Source organism: Cetorhinus maximus, chromosome 1 (genome assembly GCF_964194155.1).
Source record: "Cetorhinus maximus chromosome 1, sCetMax3.hap1.1, whole genome shotgun sequence".
NCBI classification, from domain to species: domain Eukaryota; kingdom Metazoa; phylum Chordata; class Chondrichthyes; order Lamniformes; family Cetorhinidae; genus Cetorhinus; species Cetorhinus maximus.
The window spans coordinates 116,070,508-116,094,170 of record NC_135879.1 but is presented as its reverse complement, the minus strand read 5'-3'; the positions used below and the strand labels follow the sequence as shown (position 1 = coordinate 116,094,170).

The window sequence follows — 23,663 nt, the reverse complement described above, 5'->3', positions numbered from 1 at the left end:
CCATCTTCAGCTGCTTCATCAAAAACCTTCCTTTCATCATAAGGTCAGAAGTGGGGACGTTCATTGTGCAATCTTCAATGTTCAGCACCATTCGCGAATCCTCAGATACCGAAGTAGGTATTGAAGCAGTCCATGTCCAAATGCAGCAAGACCTGGACAATATCCAGGCTTGGGCTGACGAGTGGCAAGTAACATTCATATGAACATACTATCTAGGAAGAGGAGTAGGCCACTCGGCCCCTCAAGCCTGCTCTGCTATTCAGTAAGTTCATTGCTGATCTGACTGTAACCTCCAGCCTACCCCCGGTAATCCTTCACCCCCTTGTTTATCAAGAATCTGTCTACCTCTTCCTTGAAAACATTCAAAGACTCTGCTTCTATTGCCTTTTGAGGAATGGAGTTCCAAAGACTCACGCCCTCTGAGAGAAAATTTCTTCTCATCTCTGTCTTAAATGGGCAACCCCTTATTTTTAAACAGTGATCCCTAGTTCTAGATTCTTCCACAAGAGGAAATATCCTCTCCACATCCACCCTGTCAAGGACCCCTCAAGATCTTGTATTTTTCAATCAAGTCACCACCTAATCTTCTAAGCCTCAGCGAATACAAGCCTAGCCTGTCCAATCTTTCCTCATAAGATAACCTGCCCATTCCAGGTATTAGTTTAGTAAAACTTCTCTGAACTGCTTCTTATGCATTTACATCATTCCTTAAATAAGGAAACCAATACTGTATACAGTATTCTAGATGTGGTCTCACCAGTGCCCTGTACAACTAAAGCATAACCTCCCTACTTTGTCGTCTTCCTGCCAAAATGGACAATTGCCCACATTATACTCCATTTGCCAGATCTTTGCCCACTCACTTAACCTATCCATGCCCCTTTGTGCCACACAAGTGCCAGACAATGACCATCTCCAACAAAAGAGAATCTAACCATTGCCCCTTGACATTCAATGGTATTACCATAGCTGAATCCCCCACTATAAACATCCTGGGTGTTACCATTGACCAGAAACTGAACTGGACTAGCCACATAAATACTGTGGCTACAAGAGCAGGTCAGAGGCTAGAAATCCTGTGACGAGTAATTCACCTCCTGACTCCCCAAAGCCTTTCCACCATCTAGAAGGCACAGATCAGGAGTGTGATGGAATACTCTTCACTTGCTTGAATGAGTGCAGCTCCAACAACACTCAAGAAGCTATACAACATCCAGGACAAAGCAGCCTGCTTTATTTGGCACCCCATCCACAAACATTCACCCCCTCCACCAGCGACACACAGTGGCAGCAGTGTGTACCATCTACAAGATGTACTGCAAGAACTCACCAAGACTCCTTAGACAGCACCTTCCAAACCAATGACCACTACCATCTAGAAGGACAAGGGCAGCTGATAGACGGGAACACCACCACCTGGAAATTCTCCTCCAAGCCACTCACCATCCTGACTGGGAAATATATTGCCGTTCCTTCACTGTCATTGGGTCAATATCCTGGAACTCCCTCCCTAACAGCACTGTGGGTGTACCTACACCACATGGACTGCAGCAGTTCAAGAAGGCAGCTCACCACCACCTTTTTGAAGGGCTTTTAGGGATGGACAGTAAATGGTGGCCTTCCATGAATGAATAAAAAAAAATCTGGTACACTCATCTCTGTGCCAGGTTTCTCCAATCCACACTTGTTGATCTAGGTTTAAAGCTGGAAGCCTCGTCTCAGAAAAATACCTCTTTTAAAAAAAAAATCTTGGCTGTGTTCTGCATTTAAAATCTTTCAATAAGAAATGCTTAAAGTCTGGCTTTTTGGTTGCTTAAGTGGCATATTAATAAGTAAAAAATCTTTAAAGTCAATTTTTATTTCCAGTTTAAACTCTTATTTTTAATTCAGATGTTTTCCAGGTTTAATTTTTTGGAATCAAATACTTTAAGAAAATCAAGGGGGAGAAAGAAAAGTGTGAAGTCAGAAGTGTTATCAAATCTCAAGCAAATAAGCAAGACTAAAATGAAACAGTTAAGCTAAATGAGAGCCACAAAACACTTTACACAGGTGGTAGACACCAATTGCACCTCCATTGGCCATTCTAAAAGTGATAAAAAGATAAATAAAGATGAGAGGAATGATCGTCGCAGTGAGTGGCAAATGATACTGGATGTATTGCTGTGCAATATCGGTCAGAATGTACTCCAGTATTTGATTGGATGCCTGCATTAATTGACTTGAATGCACATTTCCCCTTTTTAAGTATTTGGCACTCAGGTTACAGGTTCTGTGCAATTTGAAGCTGCAGCCAATTCCATTATGAAAAGTAACAGCTGCCATCTATTGGATATTACATCCATCCTTGTGAGTCAGCATTTCATTCAGCTCATCAAGGTCCAAGCATAACTGCCAGGCCCCAGTTTGATTCAGAAAATGTTACCCATTCCAAAAATTGTACTAATGGTTAAAAGTCTCTCACAACTACATTTGCAAAAAAAAAAGTTCTCTTTTTTGAGTGCTTGTGGGAAAATAATTACAAGTACAGGTATTCCATCAAAAAATACAGACTTTAATGCAAAATGAACAGTATGGAATTGACTGTGAGCAGGAAGGAGGGGTAGGTTTTCCCTCTATGCTGTTTTTGCCCAGTCAGCTGGCTACTAATGCCAGCTGGATGAGATGTGCTTGAACATCCGTGCATGAGGAACAGATCCTGGCAAGGTCATTGCCTGGGAATGAGTTGCACAGGCAGAAGAGGTACGTGTGAAGTTTTGTGACTTTCATTGTGTGTGGGTTTTTCAAATGATATGGAATGCTAATGTGCAGCTGGCTCATTAACATGAAAGTTGGACTTTTTAAATTCATTCATGTATGGGAATTTGCTGGCAAGGCTGACATTTATTGCCATTGAGAAGGTGGTGGTGGTGGTGAGCCACCTTTTTTAAACTACTGCAGTTTGTGTGGTGAAGATATACCTGCAGTGCTGGTAGGTATTTGGCACAGTAACGATGAAGGAATAGTGATTAATGTCCAAGTCAGTATGGTGTTTTACTTGGAGGGGAGCTTGCAGGTTGTGGTGTTCCCATGCAGCTGTTGCCCTGGTCCTTCTAGGTGAAGAGGTCGTGGATTTGAATGGCGCTGTTGAAGAAACCTTGGTGAGTTTCTGCTCTGCATCATGTATATGGTACACATTGCTGCCACTGTGCACTGGTGGTGGAAGGAGTGAATTGTTAAGGTGATGGATGGGGTGCCAAACAAGCAGGCTGCTTTGCCCTGGTTGGTGTCAAGCTTCTTGAATGTTGTTGGAGCTGAACTCATCCAGGCAGGTGGAGAGTTTTCGTGATTTTGTGCCCTTTGGATGCTGGGGAGTCAGGAGATGAGGTACTCACTGCAGAATTCCCAGTCTCTGACCTGCCTTTGTAGCCACATTATTTACATGGCTGTTCCAGTTAAGAATCGGGTTAATGGTGACCCGCCCAGGATGTTGGTGGGGGATTTGATGATGGTAATGCCATTCAATGTCAAAGGGAGACGGTTGGATTCTCTCTTGTTTGAGATGGTCATTGCCTTGCACTTGTGCGGCGTGTACAAGTGCATGTTACTTGCAACTAATCAGCTGAAGCCTGAATGATATCCAGGTCTTGCTGCTTACAGATATGCACTGCTTTATTATCTGAGTGTAGTGGGGGAGCTGAGCAGCCCCTCAGTGTCTTGAATTTTGGCTTCTAACGTCGGAGCAGAGCATTCACTTTGGGCACTAGGTCCCCACCAACAGAGGTTGCCAGCTTGGTAGGACACCAGGCAGGGGATTCGGTCGGTCCTGGGGACTTGGGTCAAGAACCAAAGTCCTCTGCAAACTAGTGATGGAGTCTAAGCGTGGGCTGAAGAGACCTGGAAGTGAAGCCTGAGCCGGGAGTGGAACAATGTTTCTCATGGATCAATAAGGGCAGTCATCAAGCAGACCATTGGCTTGGTTAAAATGAGGTTCCACTCAGTCAGAGCATAGCAGCATTCTTGATAGAAGATCTGTCCGGAGGATCTCTCTGGAGGAGAAGCAGCACCTGGAGGGAGATCCAGTTGCCTTTCCCCCTCTTGTCTAGCCATCGCTGTATAGAGCCCATGGCCAGTGCGATGGAGTGCAGGTGTGAGAGCAGCCACTTAGTGGTCTGCTGAACCTGGTTTTCCATGGCGGTTGCCAGCCTCTTCATGTGCTTTCACAACAAAAACAGAAAATGCTGGAAAAATTCAGCAGATCTTACAGCATCTGTGGAGAGAGAAAAACAAAGTTAACATTTCGAGTCCATATGACCCTTCTTCAGAGCTGAGTACTTTCATGTACTGAGCCATGTACTTTCATGACTGAGATAGGGCAGAACTCATGGGTTGGATGGACTCCTCCACTTTATGTGCCATGCTGCACGTAGCCTCTGGCAGCTCTGTCAAGTGTTCCTCGGCCTGTCTTTGCATCTCTGTCAGGTTTCTCATAAAAATATTTATCATACTTAGGTGAGTGGTAGAAAATGAGGATTTTAAATAAATGCAAAGAGTGGTGGAACACAGTGAGATGTTCAAAGGAGGTGAAAGTGACAGAGGAGTAGGGAGACAGACCAAGGTGTGATTTGGTGATCAGAGTCACGCCACCAACATGATGGGGCAAACAGTGGAAGGTATAGCCAGGTGGGAAGGCTTTATTAACAGGGAAGGTGTCATCACCCCTCAGCCAGTTTTCTGTTAAAGTCAAGATGCCAATGCAATCATCCCTAGTATGTTCATGGAAGGCAAGGACCTTGTTGACAAGTGAATGGGTGTTCTGGAGAAAGGTGAGGAGAGGGATGGTGATAGCTGATCACTGGCAGAATCCACAGAATCAGCATTGGGAGAGATGAGTTGGACAGGGAGGAAATTGGCAAGATTATATCTTATTGGTAGTGCTGGGCCTGAAGGTCGGCAAGAGCATGGAATAGGGCAGTTATAGTTGTGGCTCGTAAGGAGTCAGTGAATCGGCTCTTTGAAGGGTGGCAGGAAAGACACAGAAGGATACTGTAGGCGTACATGAGATGGAATCAAGGCTGGAATGGTGGCAGGACAGTAGCAAGGCCCAAAAGTGCTGAAATGTTGGGGTAGGGATTTAGAAGGGTCAAGTACCTGAAAGGGGAGAAATGCAAGGAGTTTTGGTGTCAAGAGACAGGGGTCTCGGAGGAGTAAAGAAGAAAAGAAGCCAAGAAAAGGCTTAAAAAAATAATCGTAATAGAAGTGATGGGCTTGGGTCCAGAGTGGATGTCAAAACTCAAACTGACACAGGGAAAATTCAAGTTACAAAAGCCTGATTTCTTTACAAATTACTGATTACATTACTGAGTATTTTTAAATTCCAGATTTTTAAATTTAATTACTTGAATATTACCACTATTGCAACATGTAATATATGATTTTTCTCTTTGCTGCACCCTTTCAATGGTCATATTTCAAGTTCAAAGAATAGGAAAAGTAGGAAGACACCCATTACTTAAGTCTGCAATCCACAAACACACTCTGGGATATCCAAGACCGGGATATTCCGACCCGATACTGGACAGATGCATCTGTCTCACCAACCTACCTGCCGCAGATGCATCTGGCCATGATAGTATTGGTAGGAGTGACCACCGCACAGTTGTTGTGGAGATGAAGTCCCGCCTTCACCTTGAGGGTACCCCCCATCGTTTTGTGTGGCACTACCACCATGCTAAATGGAATAGATTTTGAACAGATCTAGCAACGCATGAGATGCTGTGGGCCATCAGCAGCTGCAGAATTGTATTCAAACACAATCTGTAACCTCATGGCCTGGCATATCCCCTACTCTACCATTACCATCAAGCCAGGGGATTAACCCTGGTGCAATGAAGAGTGCAGGAGGGCATGCCAGGAACAACACCAGGCATACCTAAAAATGGGGTGTCAATCTGGTGAAGCTACAACACAGGACTATTTGTGTGCTAAACAACATAAGCAAATGATACACAGAGCTAAGGAACCCCACAACCAATGGATCAGATCTAAGCTCTGCAGTCCTGCCACATGAATGATGGTGGACAATTAAACAACTCACTGGAGAAGGCGGCTCCACAAATATCCCCATCCTCAATGATGGAGGAGCCCAGCACATCAGTGCATAAGATAAGGCTGAAGCATTCGCAACGATCTTCAGCCAGAAGTGCTGAGTGGATGATCCATCTCCGGAGGTCCCCAGCATCATAGATGCCAGTCTTCAGCCAATTCAATTCACTCCACGTGATATCAAGAAACGTCTGAAGGCACTGGATACTGCAAAGGCTATGGGCCCTGACAATATTCCGGCAATAGTACTGAAGACTTGTGCTCCAGAACTTGCCGCACCGCTAGCCAAGCTGTTCCAGTACAGCTACAACACTGGTATCTACCCAGCCAAGTGGAAAATTGCCCAGGGATGTCCTCTACACACAGGACAAATCCAACCCACCAATTACTGCCCCATCAGTCTACTCCAATCATCAGTAAAGCAATGGAAGGGGTCATCAACAGTGCTATCAAGTGGCACTTGCTTAGCAATAACCTGCTCACTGACACGCAGTTTGTGTTCCACCAGGGCCACTCAGCTCCTGACCTCATTACAGCCCTGGTTCAAATATGCACCAAAGAGCTGAACTCCTGACGTGAGGTGAGAGTGACTGCCCTTGATATCAGGGTAGGATTTGACTGAGTGTGGCATCAAGGAGCCCTAGCAAAACTGGAGTCAAAAGGAATCAGGGGGAAAACTCTCCATTGGTTGGAGTCACACCTAGCACAAAGGAAAATGGTTGTGGCTGTTGGAAGTCAGTCCTCTCAGCTCCAGGACATCACTGCAGGAGTTCCTCCGGGTAGTGTCCTTGGTCAAACCATCTTCAACTGCTTCATCCATGACCTTCCTTCCATCATAAGGTCAGAAGTGGGGATGTTCGCTGATGATTGCACAATGTCCAGCACCATTCGCGGCTCTTCAGATACTGAAGAAGTCCATGTCCAAATGCAGCAAGACCTGGACAATATCCAGGCTTGGGCTGACAAGTGACAAGTAACATTCATGCCACACAAGTGCCAGGCAATGACCATCTCCAACAAGCGAATCCAACTGTCGCCCCTTGATGTTCAATGGCATTACTATCACTGAATCCCCCATTATCAACATCCTGGGGGTTGCCATTGACCAGAAACTGAACTGGACTAGCCATAGAAATACTGTGGCTACAAGGGCAGGTCAGAGGCTAGGAGTGGGTGATGAGTAACTCACCACCTGACTCCTCAAAGCCTGTCCATCATCTACAAGGCACAAGTCAGGAGTGTGATGGAATACTTCCCACTTGCCTGGATGAGTGCAGCTCCCACGACACTCAAGAAGCTTGACACTGTCCAGGACATAACAGCCCACTTGATTGGCCTCCCATCCACATTCACACACTCCGCCACCGACGCACAGTAGCAGCAGTGTGTACCATCTACAAGATGCACTGCAGGAATTCACCAAGGCTCCTTCAACAGCACATTCCAAACCCATGACCACTACCATTTAGAAGGATAAGGGCGGCAGATAGATGGGAACACCACCACCTGGAAGTTCCCCTCCAAGTCACTCACCATCTTGACTTGGAAATATATTGCCGTTCCTCCACTGTCGCTGGGTCAAAACCCTGGAACTCCCTTCCTAACAGCACTGTGGGTGTACCTATACCACGTGGACTGCAGCAGTTCAAGAAGGAAATTCACCACCACCTTCTCAAGGGCAACTTGGGATGGGCGATAAATGCAGGGCCAGCCAGTGAAGCCCACATCCTGTGAATAAATAAATAAAAGACCTCCCCAAAATAATCTAACTGGCTCTATCTTGGGCATCTGGCTGCTGCCTACAATGCAGAAGTGACTCTGGAGGAGCCTTGATAGGGGTGTGGCTAACCCTCACCCCCTCCACCCTCCACCAGCATGAAAGGTGGAGGCCAGAAAATTCTGGGTAGACGAGTACAGAAGGTGTTAGAGCTGGAGACGTGGGAGGGCCTAGGTCAGCTAAAGGTGGTTGCTGCAGAAAAGTGAGAATCTATTTGGACCAGGACCCACCCTGACCCCAAAGCAGCCTTAGTAAACACTTTGAGGCTAGGCCGCTTCTAAGTGAGTACAGAAACATTTCTGACCACAACTATTTGAATCTATCCCCTCCCTTTAGTTGCCTCAGAGTCCCAGGAAATTTTGGAAGAGGAGAAGGAGGAGGGAAAGCAACCCATCTTCATCTACTGCATCACTATCAGCACTATCACTTCCCTTCACTTCTAAACAACAGCCAGAGTAAAGCATTCTTGGTTGTTAATTTGGGAACAGCTTGAGTTGATGCACAGAGCAGGGTGGAGGAAGAGATAAATGTAATTGTCTTTGGAAGGTCAGACAATGTGGCCTCATACTCGAAGTAAAAGACTCACTAAGTTTGACGCCTAATTGGAAACTCTGCATTCAGTTTCAACAATGTCCAGCATCTGTCAGTCCAGCTGGCCTTTAAGACCATAAGATGTAGGAGTAGAAGTAGGCCATTTGGCACATTGGGTCTGCTCCGCCATTCAATGAGATCATGGCTGATATGATAATCCTCAAGTCCACTTTCCTGCCTTTTCCCCATAACCCTTGATTCGCTAACTGATTAAAAATCTGTCTGTCTCAGCCCTGAATACATTTAACGACTCAGCCTCTACAACCCTCTGCGGTAAAGAATTCCACAGATTCACTACCCTCCTGAGAGATGAAATTCCTCCTCATTTCTGTCTTAAATGAGATTATGCCCTCTGGTCCTAGACTCTCCCACAAGGGGAAACAACTTCTCAGCATCTACCCTGTCAGGCCCCCTAAGAATCTTCTGTTTCAATAAGGTCGCCTCTCATTCTTCTAAACTCCCATGAGTACTGGCCCAACCTACTCAACCTCTCATAAGAAAATCCCTCTATACCCGGGATCAACCTAGTGAACCTTCTCTGGGCTGTCTCCGATGCCAGTATATCTCCCCTTATATAAGGGGACCAAAATTGTTCACCATATTCAAGTCTAACTAGTGCCTTGTATAGTTTTAGCAAGACTTCCCTATTTTTATACTCCATTCCCTTTGAAATAAAGGTCAACATTCCATTTGCCTTCCCAATTACCTGAACATGTATGCTAGCGTTTTGGGACGAGGACCCCCAAATCCCTGTGCTGTAGCTTTCTGCAGTCTTTCTCCGTGTAAATAATATTCAGCTCCTCTATTCCTCTTGCCAAAATACATAACTTCACATTTTCCCACATTATATTCCATCTGCCAAGTTTGTGCCCACTCACTTAACCTGTATATATCCCTCTGTAGACTCTGTGTCATCCTCATCATTTGCCTTCCCAGCTATTTTTGTGTCATCTGCAAACTTGCCGATAGTACATTTACTTCCCTCATCTAAGTCATGAATATATAATTGTGGCCCCAGCACTGATCCCTGTGGCACTCCATTAGTTACAGGTTGCTATCCTGAAAATGCCCCCCCTTATCCCAACTATCTGTCTTCTATTAGTTACCCAATCCTCTATCCATGCTAATATGCTACTCCTAATACCATGGGCTCTTATCTTATTAAGTAGCCTTATGTGCGGTACCTCATCAAAAGCCTTTTGGAAATCCAAATATATTATGTCTACTGGCTCCCCTTTATCTATCTTGCTTGTTGCCTCCTCAAAGAATTCTAATAAATTTGTCATGCATGATTTCCCCTTCATGAAGCCATGCTGACTCTGCTTGATTATATTTTGCATTTCTAAATGCTCTGCTATTACATCCTTTATAATAGACTCTAACATTTTCCCAATGGCAGATGTTACGCTAACTGGCCTATAGTTATCTTTTTTTTTGTCTCCCTCCCTTTTTGAATAAGGGCATTACATTGGCAGTTTTCCAATCTTCTGGGACTTTTCCAGAATCCAAGGATTCTTGGAAGATTACTACCAGTGCATCCACTATTTGTGTAGCTACTTCCTTTAATATTCTAGGATGCAACCCATCAGGTTCAGGAGACTTATCGGCTTTTAGCGCCGTTAGTTTCCCTAGTACCTTTTCTCTAGTGATAGTTATTGTATTTGTTTTCTCCCCCACGTTTGCTCCTTGATTAGTTAGTATTTTTGGAATGTTATTAGTGTCTTCTATTGTGAAGACTGATGCAAAATATTTATTCAACTCCTCTGCCATTTCCTGGTTCCCCATTATTATTTCCCCAGCCTCGTTCTCTAAGGGGCCTATGTTCACTTTGGCCTCTCTCTCTTCCTTTTTATATATTGAAAGAAGCTCTTACTGTTTGTTTTTATATTACTTGCTAGTTTACCCTCAAAGTTTATTTTCTCCCTCTTTACTATTTTTTTGGTCATCTTTTGTTGGTTTTGAAAACTTTCCCAATCCTTTGGCTTACCACTAATCTTTGCCACATTGTATGTTTTTTCTTTCAATTTGATACTATCCTTAACTTCCTTGGTTAACCATGGATTGTTTATCCCATCCCATCCCAATATCCATTCTCACTGGGATATACCTTTGTTATGAGTCAAGAACTATTTTCTTAAACATCTGTCATTGTTCATCAACTGTCTTTTCTGTTAAACTCCTTTCCTAGTCCACCCCAGCCAACTCTGCCCTCATTCCTTTGTAATTACCCTTATTTAAGTTTAGCACAGTTGTTTCTGACCCAAGTTTCCCACTCTCAAACTGCTAAATTCTACCTTGCTATGGTCACTGTTTCCTAAGGGATCTTTTACCCTGAGATCATTTATTAAACCTGTCTAATTACACATGATGAGATCCAAAATAGCCTGATCCCTGGTTGGATTCACAATATATTGTTCCACAAACTGTCCCAAATACACTCTATGAATTCTTGCTTGTGGCTATCTCTGCCAATTTAATTTTCCCAATCTACATGATTAAAGTCACTCATGATTAATGTACTGCCTTTTTTTACATGCCTCATTATCTCCTGATTTATTCTCTGTCCTACAGTATAACTACTGCTAGGGGGCCTATTGACTACTCTCACCAGTGTCTTGTTTGCGTTGTTATTTCTTACCTCCACCCATATGGATTTTATATCTTCTGGTCAAAGCTACCCCACCACCCTTTCCTTCCTGCCTGTCCTTTCGAAAAGTCACATACCCCTGAATATTTAGTTCCCAGCTTTGATCTCCTTGTAACCATGTCTACATAATGGCTATAAAATCATACCCATTAACCTCTTTGTGTGTCAATAATTAATTTATTTTGTTCTAAGCGTGCATTTAAGTGAAGAGCCACTAATTTTGCCTTTTGACTTTTTTTACCCCCTTTGACCCTATTTGCTGCTTTATTTAATCTTTGAACATTCTGTCCCATCCTGTCACACTCTGGGGATCAATGCCTAAAAAGCTGCCCTGCAATGCTGCTATATCCTTGTTCTTTATTAGCCTATGCATCCCCTCTCCAGAATCCTCCCCACCCCCTAGTTAGTTTAAAGCCCTCCCTGCAGCCTTAGTTATTCGATTTGTCAGGACACTGATCCCAGCACGATTCAAGTGAAGCCTGTCCCAACGGAACAGCTCCCTTCTACCCCAGTATTGGTGCCAGGGACCCATGAACTGAAACCCATTCCTCCCACAACAATCTTTGAGCCACGCATTTAACTCCTTGACTTTATTTACCCTGTGCCAGTTTGCCCTCGGTTCAGTTAATAATTCCGAGATTATTGTCCTGGAGGTTCTGCTTTTTAATTTAGCTCCTAACTGTTCAAATTCTTTCAGCAGACCCTCCTTTCTACTCGTATTAATGTCTTTGGTACCAACGTGGACAACAACAACTGGATCCCTCCCCTCCCACTCCAAGTTCCTCTCCAGCCCTGAGGAGATGTCCTAAACCCTGGCACCGGGCAGGCAACACAGCCTTTGGGACTCACGCTCACGGCTGCAGAGAACAGTATCTATCCCCCTAATTATACTGTCCCCTACCACTACCACGTTCCTATTTCCTCCCCACAATTGAATGGCCACTGCACTATGGTGCCGTGGTCAGTTCGTTCACCCTCCCTTCAGTCCTCGCTTTCGTCCACACAGCTTGCAAGAACCTCATAACTGTTGGACAGTTGCAGGGGCTGAGGGTCCTTGAACGCTACCCACTGAGTCCCCATACCTGCTTCACCTGTCGTCACACCTCCTGTCCCTGATCACAGACCAAATTTGAATGATCTAATCTGAGGGGTGTGACCACCTCCTAGAGCAAAGTGTTCAGGTAACTTTCCTCCTCCCTGATTTAGCACAGTGTCTGCAGCTCAGACTCCAGCTCCTCAACTCGGATCCAAAGGTCCTCGAGCTGCGAACACTTACTACAGATGTGTTCACTCTGGATCACCTTGGTGTCCAGCAGTTCCCACATGCTGCTGCAGCAGCAACACATCACCCGTCCTGCCATCGCTATCTTATTTTATTTAATTACTTCATTAATTACTCTAGCATCCCTGCTCTTTACACTTGAAGAATCCCCTGCTCTGAATACTTTATAGTAATCTTTTTACACACTAGTATCAATCTTATACTTAAGTTATTTTTAAGAAAAAAAAGACTTTCCCACATCCCATCTGCCTCCTTCCCCACTTCCACCTAGGTTCAGTGATTGCCAATTCTATAGTCCTGCTTGACATAAATACTACAATTTGCTCTGACTCCTTAGGCAATGCCTTACAGCTAGTTTATACACTAGGTCAACTGGTGTATAAAATCTTGTATGCAGCAGATATTTTGTGAGGGTGCTGTCGCTTACCACCTTGTTATTACTTCAGATGTTAACAGTTTGGAACATGCTATGACTCACCACCAGCAGTTTTATACATGCAATTGGTTTCATAAGTGATCTTGTGTAAAAACTGGACCTACATCATTTTCAACTGTGAGAGTAAAGCAGAAGGATAATAGGAGGGGAGAGATTCAAATGGTCATGGTCATAATTTGTGGTAGTAGGGTCTGGTACGTACAGGGTTAATGTGGGACTGAGTACAATAACGCACACACAATGATGTAAGAAGGCACTTGAGCCAGAGTCAGTTTAGGGGTGGATAGAGCTGAGTAACAACCCAGGATGGGGTCGGCTCCATACTTGTACCCTCTACTGTAAATATGTATATAGTTATGAGTTGTTAATAAAGACTTGCTGTTAATATACTCATGATTATGAAGCCTACTTCATGATGTTCAAAGCAGGATACTTCAGAAATGTTTCTGTACTCATTTAGAAGAGGTCTAACCTCAAGTCGTTTAATGAGGCTGCCGTTTCTGGACCAAACTTGAAATGTTATTATCAAGCAGGTGCTGTGGGTGGATTTAATGCCCCAACCCCACCAGCATCCTCACCCCCCCGCAGGTGAGTTCTGAAGTGGGGAGTGGCCATTTGATTAGGTGTGGTGCGGACCCTGTTGCCTCCCCAGCTCTCCACCCCCCCCCCCCCCCCCCCCCCCCACAGCCCCCCACCCCAAATAAGTTTGGGGCGGGAAGGCTTGCGGTTGGCCTTCTTGCCCAGATGCCAACTGAGGGCCTTAAGTGAGAAATTAATGCCCACTTATGGGCATCAGGCTGCTGATTAAACCACCAGTGGGCAGGGGCTCGCCTATTGAGTTTGCTTGTGGCCTAGTTGGGTGTGGGGAGGGAGAGGGGTGGGGCCTCTTGTTCAAAGGCCTCAGTGCTTGACCGAGGGACCAGGTATCAGGAAGGGGAGTGCCCACTGACAGCCACCCCCTGCCTTTGCCTCTGTCACCCTCCCCATGACCCCACCCCTTTCTCCAGGGATCCAGGATGAATCCTGGTGAAAACCCAAGTATGGTGACACTGTCAGTAAGGGGAGCTACCCTGATTGGCTGGCAGCTCACAAGGGGCCAGATTTCCACCCTATTGGGGGAGGTTCTGCAATTAGATGGTCCCTGAGAAGTTGAGAACCCAGGCGGCAGGTTCCTGCTGCCGTTAGGGACTTACTTCCCTCTGGGTTCCCGGGGATAGTGTCAGCAGGGGTGCCGTCAGTTCTGGTGGCAGTTATCAGGCTCGCCGCTGCCCTGTACATTCTTCATCGAGTTGTAACAAGTGTTGGGCAGAGGTTGCTCCAAAAGCTTTTAATTTTTCTTTGGTTGGCCTACAAAATAATGCAGCCAGTTGCTTGCCTGCTCCTGCCTCCTCCCACCCATCACCAGGCCTGCTTTGCTAGCTAGTGCAGCTGCTAGCTGATTTCCCACAACCAATGAGTTGCAGTTGGACACCTGCAGGTTGCCAGCATTATGCTACTGAGGCCTGGGCTTATTCTCATGCTGACACAAACTGACTCTGCACCTGTATGGAGCATTAATTGAAAATTGCCCCTTTGTTTCCTTAATTTATTGATTATTATAAACTATTTTATGATTCCATACATTTAACTCCTTTTGCATTTTAATGTTATAACACTTCACAAAAAATGATCTAATGATGTCTCATGTGACAGAAAATTTGATTATTTTGAAAACCAACCTGCTAGGCATCCTTGGCTTTTCCAGCCCACACCCACTGTAATTAGGCGGGAATGTGGTGAATGGACTGGAATGCAGGCTGGAACCCAGGTATACTATTATGTTGCAAATCCACATGACCACCTCCTCGCAGAGGCCTGGCAGAGCGCTGGAGGCCAGTATGCCCAATGAGAGGAGGTGTAGCAGCACTACCCGGACAAAAATCTCCAACATTGACAGATTAGGAGCAAAACCTGAGTGGTGTGGCCACCCCTATGGACAATCAAATGTGGTGGCTTCCCAGAGCAAATATTCATTCATTATTTTCTTTAACTGCTTAGAGATTTACGTGGAAATGAGCTCCAATGTGACTGTAAAACAAAATGGATGACCACTTGGTTGAAGACCATAAATGCCACTGTGACTGATGTTTTCTGCGCTGGTCCACCAGAACAAGAGGGAAAGAAATTAACAGATTTGACAGCTTCTGACTTTGACTGCATGTCTACAGGTACGTTGTCTTCCACATTATTTTCAAGCAAATTTAAATTAGAAATGTGTTATTTTTAGTTATTTTCAACACAATGGCCAACGGACTTAGCAAATATTTATAAAAACTGTGATAATAAAAATAATAATAAGCATAAAACTTGGCCTCCAAATTCACAGTTTTATCCATTGTTTTCCATTGATCCAATCCTTCACTCTCCAACCGATAAAACCTAAATATGTAAATAAAGCAAACAACATAGAGAATACGAATGCAGATTATTTTCTGGATGCGTTTTGTTGCATGTGCCTTGATTCTGAACCTTAACTCTAGTTAAACATAACTTTTGGACCACCAATAAATTGTTCAATGGGTAAAACACCCCATTTAGCTTTGAGCTCTGAGATAGCTGATCCAAGCTGGTCTGCAGTAGAAGTTCTATAATTGGCCTCAATGCTCCTCAACTGGTGAAGGGTGGGAGAAGGCAGTTGAGGGTAAAGGTAACCAAAGTTCCTACTCCTGGTCACTATCCAGTGATTCCTGCCAGGAAGTGCATGTGAATAGATGTTGGAAAAGAGCTATGTATGGCTTAATGCTTCCCCTTAAAGTCAATTAGCCTTACATGGCCGTACATGAGTAAATATCACTTAGGCGAGGAACTGTATCACTGCATGATTCGATGGCTACAGGGGAAAAACAGGGAGTACTAGAAATGGAGGTGAGTTAGTATCAAAAAGAGAGAGACTAGTTTCATAAGAATACGGACAACGTGAGGGTTGTAAGAGTCAATTAAGTACCAAAACAGAGATCTATTGGTTGATGTAGAAGACATGGCTGAGGTACTAAATGACTACTCTGCATTGGTGTTTACCAAGAAAGAGGAATTTGCCAAAGCCATGATAAACAAGGAGGTTGCTGGGATACTGGATGCAATAAAAATAGATAAAGAAGGTGTACGAGGAAAGCTGGCAGTATTTAAAGTAGATGATTCACAAGGCCAAGATGGGATGAGGAAAGGAAGGACAGAAATTGTGGAAGCACTGGGCAATAATTTTCCAAGCCTCCTTAGGTAGTCGGATGGTGTCAAAGGTCTGGAGGATAGCAAATGTTAAACCTTTGTTCAAAAAGGGGAGATGGATAATTCTGGCAATGACAAGCCAGATAGTTTGATGTCAGTAGTAGCGAAGCTTTTAGAAACAATAATCTGGGGAAAAATTAACAGTCACTTGGACAAGTATAGATGAATAAAGGAAAGTAGCATTAGATTTGTTCGGGCCATATGTTCAACTAACTTGTTTGATTCTTTAGTGAGGTAACAGAAATGGTGGACTTGGCCAGTGTAGCTCATGTTGTGTATGTGGACTTTCAAAAGGTGTTTGATAAATGACCACATATATGACTTGTTAGCAAAATTGAAGTTCTTGGTGTAAAAGGGACAGTAGCAGCATGGGATACAAAATTAGCTTGGGGATAGAAAACAGTGAGCTATGCTGAATGACTGTTTTTCAAACTGGAGTAAGGTATACAGTGAGATCCCCAAGGTTCAGTACTAGGACTACTACTATTTTTGATAATACACTAATGACTTCCCTTTGGGCACAATTTCAAAATTTGCAGATGACAGGACACTTGGAAGTATAGTAAACGCCGAGGAAGATAGACTTCAAGAAGACATAGACATGTTGGTGGGATGGGGGACGCCTGGCAGATGAAATAAAATTTCATCTGAAAAGTCTGATGTATTATGCTTTGGTAGGAAAAATGAAAACAGACAATATGTGCTTAAATGTCAAAAACCAAAATATTGCAGAAGCTAAAATGTTGAAATAAAAGCAGAAAATGCTGAAATACTCAGTGGATGTTTTGAAAAAAGATCATTGACCTGAAACACTGGGGCTGATTTTATCATAGGCTTTGGAACCCTAAGGACCAAAACAAAATTGGACCAATTAGGGGTTAATATCACTGGACTAGTAACCAAGATGTCCAGATTAATACATGGGTTCAAATCCCACCAAGGCACTTGGTGGAATTTAAATTCAATTAATTACTTCAATTGATTAAAGGAAAGAAATCGGGAATGTAAAGCTAGTCTCAGTAATGGCGCCATGAAACTATTGTCAATTGTGGGGGGAGGAAGGGGGGTGAGGTTGGGAGGGGGGAATGAAGGTGTCAGGGGGGAGTTTGTGAGAGGGGGAGGGGGTAACGAGGGAGAAGATGGCAACTGGGGAGGTAGGTGTCAGGGAAGGAGCGCAGAGAGGGGAGGGAGTCCAGGGAGAGGAAGAAGCAAGGGGCGTAAAGTAAGGGAGTAAGGCTGGAAGAAGAAGAGAGGGTGTCCGAGAGAGCCAGGAAGGGGGAAGGAATAAGGCTGGAGGAAGAAGTGAGGCTGCAGGAAGGATTTCTTTTTATTCATTCATGGGATGTGGGTGTTGCTGGTCAGGCCAGTATTTATTACCCATCCCTAAGAGCATTTAAGAGTCAACCACATTGCTGTGGGTGTGGAGTCACATGTTGGCCAGACCAGGTAAGGACAGCAGATTTCCTTCCCTAAAAGACATTAATGAATCAGATGGGTTTTTACAACAATGGTTTCATGGTCATCATGAATTTATTTTTATATTGAAATCAAATTCCACCATCTGCCTTGGCAGGCTTCAAACCCGTGTCCCCAGAGCAATACCCTGGGTCTCTGGGTTACTAGTCCAGCGACAGTACCACTATGCCATTGCCTTCCCGCTAAGGGTGGTGGAAGAAGTAAGGGTGTATGAAGGAGTCAGGAAGGGGGAGGGACTAAGCAGGGGGAGGGAGTCTGTCGGGGGGGCGGGGGGACGGAGGTGGGGAGGTTCCAGGGAAGGAAGGGGTCTGGAGGTGAGGGGAGCAGTTCCAGGGGGGAAGTGTCCAGAGGGAAGAAGGAATCCAGAGGGAGGAAGGAAGGGGTCTGGAGGGTGGGGGGCGGAGGGTGTCCAGGTGAATGTGCAAGGGAGGGGCCTGATGGATCCATGTCTGGCTCCTGGGGAGCCAACTGAGCGTGGACATAGGATGGAGGAAGGGTGAGTTGACTGAGGACAGAGTGAGGCACTAGGGTGGGAGGGTGAGAGTTTGACAGTAGCAATAGAAGGAACGGCAAGGGTGGTTGGTGGGGACTCAGCGGCAGACACGGACCCTGGAGGGTGGAAAGGAGGTGGTCGGGGAGGTGGATGGGGGTGGAATTTTCGGGAAGGAAGGGAACATACACATTGACTTAGACATCCCTGAAGGAAAAAGGTTGTGGCTGGTAGGTAACGGGGGTGGGGGGCGGTGGTGGAAGGTGATTCCAGCAGACTCAACTGTGATGGGGGATAGGAAATGGTTGAGTGGGGGAGGGGAAAAGACAGCGGAGCTGATGAAAAAGCAAATCCAGACCATGCTGTCCAAATTGAAAGTGAAACGATGCCCATAGTGAGCGAGATCAGATGCTGCTTCGGAGTGTGATCATACTCCCGCTCTCTCCCCATATCCCTTGACGCCTTTAGAGTCCAGAAGTCTATCTATTTCCTTCTTAAGTATATTCAGTGACTTGGCCTCCACAGCCTTCTGTGGTAGAGAATTCCACAGGTTCAACACCCACTGAGTGAAGAAGTTTCTCCTCATCTCAGTCCTAAATGGCTTACCCCGTTATCCTGAGATTGTGACCCCTTGTTCTAGATCTCCCAGCCAGAGGAAACATCATCCCTACATCCAGTGTAATCTGGGCCTCAACTGTTTCCCTACACAGTTGTAACTGATCCTGCACTGTGTAATTGGCCTGCCAGTGTGAAATGATAGTCTCGGTCTGATCGCAGGTGGCAATCTGGTTCGCTACCGCTCCCGCTCGCCCCTGCTGAGCCCGCCCGACAACCAGAAAATCCTGGCCATGATTTCCCTTTCATAAATCCATGTTGACTTTGTCTAATCCCATTGACATTTTCTAAGTGCCCTGTTATCACATCCTTTATAATAGACTCTAACATTTTCTCTACTAATGATTTTAGTCTAACCGGTCTGTAATTCCCTGTTTTTCCCTCCCTTTTTAAAATAGAGGGGTTACATTTCCTACCCTCCAATCTGCAGGGACTGTTCCAGAACCTACAGAATTTTGGAAGATGGCAACCAACGCATCCACTATTTCCATGGCCACTTCCTTTAGTACCCTGGGATGTAGATTATCAGGCCCTGGGGATTTGTCAGTTTTCAGTCACAATTTCTCCAACACTTTTTTCAGTAACACTAATTTCCTTCAATTTCTCCTTCTCACTAGACCCTTGATTCCTTGGCATTTCTGGGAAGTTACTTATGTCTTCCTCTGTGAAGACAACTAAAGTAGTTGTTTAATTACTCTGCCATTTCCTTGTTCTATATTATAAATTCTTTTGTTTCGGACTGTAAGGGACCTACATTTGTCTTCACCAATCTTTTTCTTCTTACATACTTATAGAAGCTTTTACAGTCTGCTTTTATATTCCTTGCAAGTTTACTCTCATACTCTATTTTCCCCCTCTTAATCAATCTCTTGGTCCTTCTTTGCTGAATTCTATACTGCTCCCAATCCTCAGGCTTGCTACTTTTTTTAAGCAACTTTATATGACTCCTCTTTGGATCTAATACTATCCTTAATTTCTTTTGTTAGCACTTTTCCTGTTGCGTTTTTGTGCCAGAAAGGAATATATAACTGTTGCAACACATACATTCGTTCCTTAAATATTAGCCATTGCCAATCCACTCTTTTAATGCAGTTCCCCAATCTATCTTAGCCAGCTCACGCCTCATACCCTTGTAGTTTCCTTTGTTTAGATTTAGGACTCTAGTTTAGGATTGGACTACTTCACTTTCCACCCTAAGAAAGAATTCTATCATGTTATGGTCACTGTTCCCTAAAGGATCCCGCACAACAGAATTATTAATTAACCCCTTCTCATTGCACAAAACCAAATCTAGGATAGCCTGTTCCCTAGTTTGTTTCATGATGTACTGGTCTAAAAAGCCATCTCATGCACTCTCCAGGAATTCATCTGCCACAGTATTATTGCTAATTTGGTTTGCACAGTCTATATGTTGATTAAAGTCATCTATGATTACTGCATGACCCTTGTTACATGTATCACTAATTTCCTGTTTACTACCATCCCATACCTTACCACTACTGTTTGGAGGCCTATAGACAACTCCCACTAATGTCTTCCACCCCTTGTTGCATCTTAGCTCCACCCAGACTGATTCTACACCTAAATTTTCTAAGCCAATATCCTCTCTCACTATTGCACTGATTTCATCCTTAACTAACAACACCACCCCACTTCCTATTCCTTTTTTTCTGTCCTTCCTAAATATCGAGCACCCTTAGATATTTAGTTGCCAGCCTTGGTCACCCTGTAGTCATGTCTCTGTGATCGCAATCATTTTGTACCCATTTACATCTATTTGCACTGTTAATTCGTCTACCTTATTGCGATTGCTCCATGCATTCAGATATGGTGCCTTTAGACTTGTCTTTTTACACTATTTTTTTGTACTCTGGTCCTATTTGCTGCTAGCCCCGTTCCTCTGCCTCCCACTTTTGCTTTTCACTTATCTGTTTTTCATTTCTATCTTTGTGTCACTCTCTTGTGTCTCTCCACTCAGGTTCCCATCCCCCTGCCACTCTAGTTTAAACCCTACCCCACAGTACTAGCGAATACCCCTGCGAGGATATTAGTTCTGCTGGGATGCAATCCGTCCAGCTTGTACAGGTCCTATCTTCCCCAGAATCAGTCCTAATGCCTCAGGAATTTAAATCCCTCCCTCCTACACCATTTCTTCAGCCACACATTCATCTGGTTTATTCTCCTATCCCTGATCTCACTAGCACGTGGCACTGGGTGTAATCCTGAGATTACTACCTTTGAGGTCCTGCTTTTTAATTTATTTCCTAGCTCCCTATATTCTGCTGGAGGACCTCATCCTTCTTTTTACCTATGCCGTTGGTACTGATATGGACCATGACCTCTGGCTGTTCACCCTCCCCCTTCAGAGTATCTTGCATCTGTTCAGTAACATCCTTGATCCTGGCATCAGGGAGGCAACATACCATCCTGGTGTCAGGTCTGTGGCCACAGAAACATCTATTAGTTCCCCTTATGATAGAATTCCCTATCACTATTGCTCTCCCACACTTTTTTCTCCCCCCCCCCCCCTGTGCAGCTGAGCCACTCATGGTGCCACAGACTTGGCTCTTGCTGCATCCCCCTGAGAAACCATCTTCCCCAGCAATATCCAAAACGGAAAATCTGTTGGAGGAGGAGATGGACCCAGGGGATTCCTGCACTGCTTGCCTAGTGCCTTTACTCTGTCTGGCAGACACCCATTACCTTTCTGCCTGTGCACTCTTTACCTGTGGTGTGACCACCTCACTATACATGCTGCCCACGAAGATCTCAGCCCTGCGGATGCTCCACAGTGACTACAGCCGCTGCTTCAGATCCAAAACACAGATTTCAAGTAGCTGCAGCTGGAGACACTTCCTGCACATGTGGTCACCATGGACACTGGAAGTGTCCCTCACTTCGCACATTGCACAGGAGGAGCACTCCACGTGACTGAGCTGTCCTGTCATGACTTACACTTAAATTACACCCTTTACTTTTACTTCCTCTAGTTTAGAGAATATTAAGGACAGCAGAAATACTCACCAAGCCCTACTTACCAAGGCTGCTGCTCTTCTTTCTGAGGAAAGATAGAAAATGAAAGGATCACCTCCTTCCTTCTTCAGTGAACTCCCTCACTAACCAAACTCCACTGAAGCACTCAAATGCAACCCAAGGCAGAACTGTAGTTGGCCTGCTTTTATGTTCCCTGAATCTAGCTTCTGAAAACCTGTTTAAGCCAATTATCCAATTAACTAGCTACAAATGGAACCTGAGTGAGCCCTGTTTTAAAGCTGGACTAAAACTTACTTTCTCGCAACCCAAAGAACAACTTTTAACTAATTGCTTAATTAAAGAAAGACTAAACTGTAGATAGAAATTGACCCTTAAATTAAATTAACCCTTAAAACTCCCTCACTCATCAAACTCCAACTGAAGCACTCAAATGCAGCCCAAGACAGCACTCAGTGCCACCATCTGCCTTGCCAACCTCAGTATGCGGAAGCACTACGTTTCTGTGAGGTCAAGAAAGCTGAGCCTCTGCCTGCAAACCCTGTGATGTGGTCAGTCCCTTCTTCAATCTTGGTCTCTTTCCTATGCACTTCCTTTTTGTGCTCCTGCTGATCTCACCACAGCACATTGTCACTGCCACAGGTAGGTGATGGTCTTCCTCTTCTGATGTGCTATCAAACATATCATATGCTCCTTCTGTTGCGATCTTGCCAATTTGAAAGCCTCTAAAGTTGAGAAAAATCTATATCCTCATAAGAACTCTTTGTCAAATGTTTGCAAGAGGGAACTGAGTCACCACCTTTAATAAATGAGCTTTTATTCAGATGGCACAAGGACAAGCTTAAATACCCATCTGAATCATGTTTAAATCTCGCCCCCATTTCACTGATCAGTTTCTTGAGCCCAGGGAAGCCAGCGCTGGAGGCATTGAATTTAAACCTAAATAAAATTCAGTTTAAAAGCACCTCATTAACATCTCCTAAGAATGTTCATTCAACCAATAACTATATGCTCACCTCCTCTACTTAAAGCTTTGACTTCAACATGTAGGTTACTTGCAGAGATCCAAACATGTCGCTCTTAAACCTGGAAATGGGCACGTTGTCACCAGACTGTGGTTGCAATCGAAAAATCAATTATTTTAACTCCCAACCACTTCCAATCCACCTGCCCTTGGGGATTAAAATTCCCCCAGAATTAGTCAGATAGTAATTATTATCTTGAGAAATATATATCCAATCCATTAGTTTGTTTCTGTTCAAATATAATGCCACTTTATATCAAAACCGGCAATTAGCATATCAGTTAAAACACCACAGTAGATTTTAGATTATTTAGTTTGGTTTGTACCAAATAGACCAAGTTTAACATTGTACATCTATTGAAAACTAAAGGCAATAAAGTAATTTTAACCTAACCAGGATATTTCAATGCATAGTTTAAAACTGAGCAGAATATAAAACATGCGGCCAATCTGATCATACCAGATTTCCACCAAGTCATTTAGGTTAAAATTAACCCCTTGGATTTGAGAGATCACAAATTTATATTACTATATGTAAAATTCAAATGGATCTATTACATGTAATGACATTTTATTCTAATTCTGGAAAAGTAACTCTTGAGAGGTATATTTTTCTTTAATTCACTAGTGTTAAAAACATTTTGGTGAGTGTACAGGTGCCTTCATGTTCACATCAGCATTTTCACTAATAGTAACAAATAAAAGAAAATATAACAATATACATCTATATAGGATTGTTCACAGAGAATAAATGGACACTGAGTGGGAGGGGAAGAAAAGGCAAAGAAGCAGAACATAAAGGGTGAGGAGAAAACCTTTTTGAGATTTTTATAAAACAGGGAGGGAGAAGGTAAAGGGGAGCGATTTGGACAGAGTCACTGAAGGAATGGGCATGATGGTGAATGAGTGTTGGCCACTGGTAAACCAAGGTGGGTGAGGAACAAGTGGCAGACCAGATGGGCTAAGACTAGGAGACCCACACATCAGCA

At 44.2% G+C, this 23,663-nt stretch overlaps 1 protein-coding gene across 1 annotated transcript in view; it reads left to right on the top strand.

Moving 5' to 3' along the window:
* lgi2a (leucine-rich repeat LGI family, member 2a) overlaps positions 1–23,663 on the top strand; it is a 73,826-nt gene that overhangs the window by 41,385 nt on the left and 8,778 nt on the right. Inside the window, exon 6 of the mRNA XM_078545901.1 lies at positions 14,852–15,021. Within this exon, the coding sequence (XP_078402027.1) occupies positions 14,852–15,021 (170 nt within the window). The remainder of the gene's footprint in view (positions 1–14,851; positions 15,022–23,663) is intronic.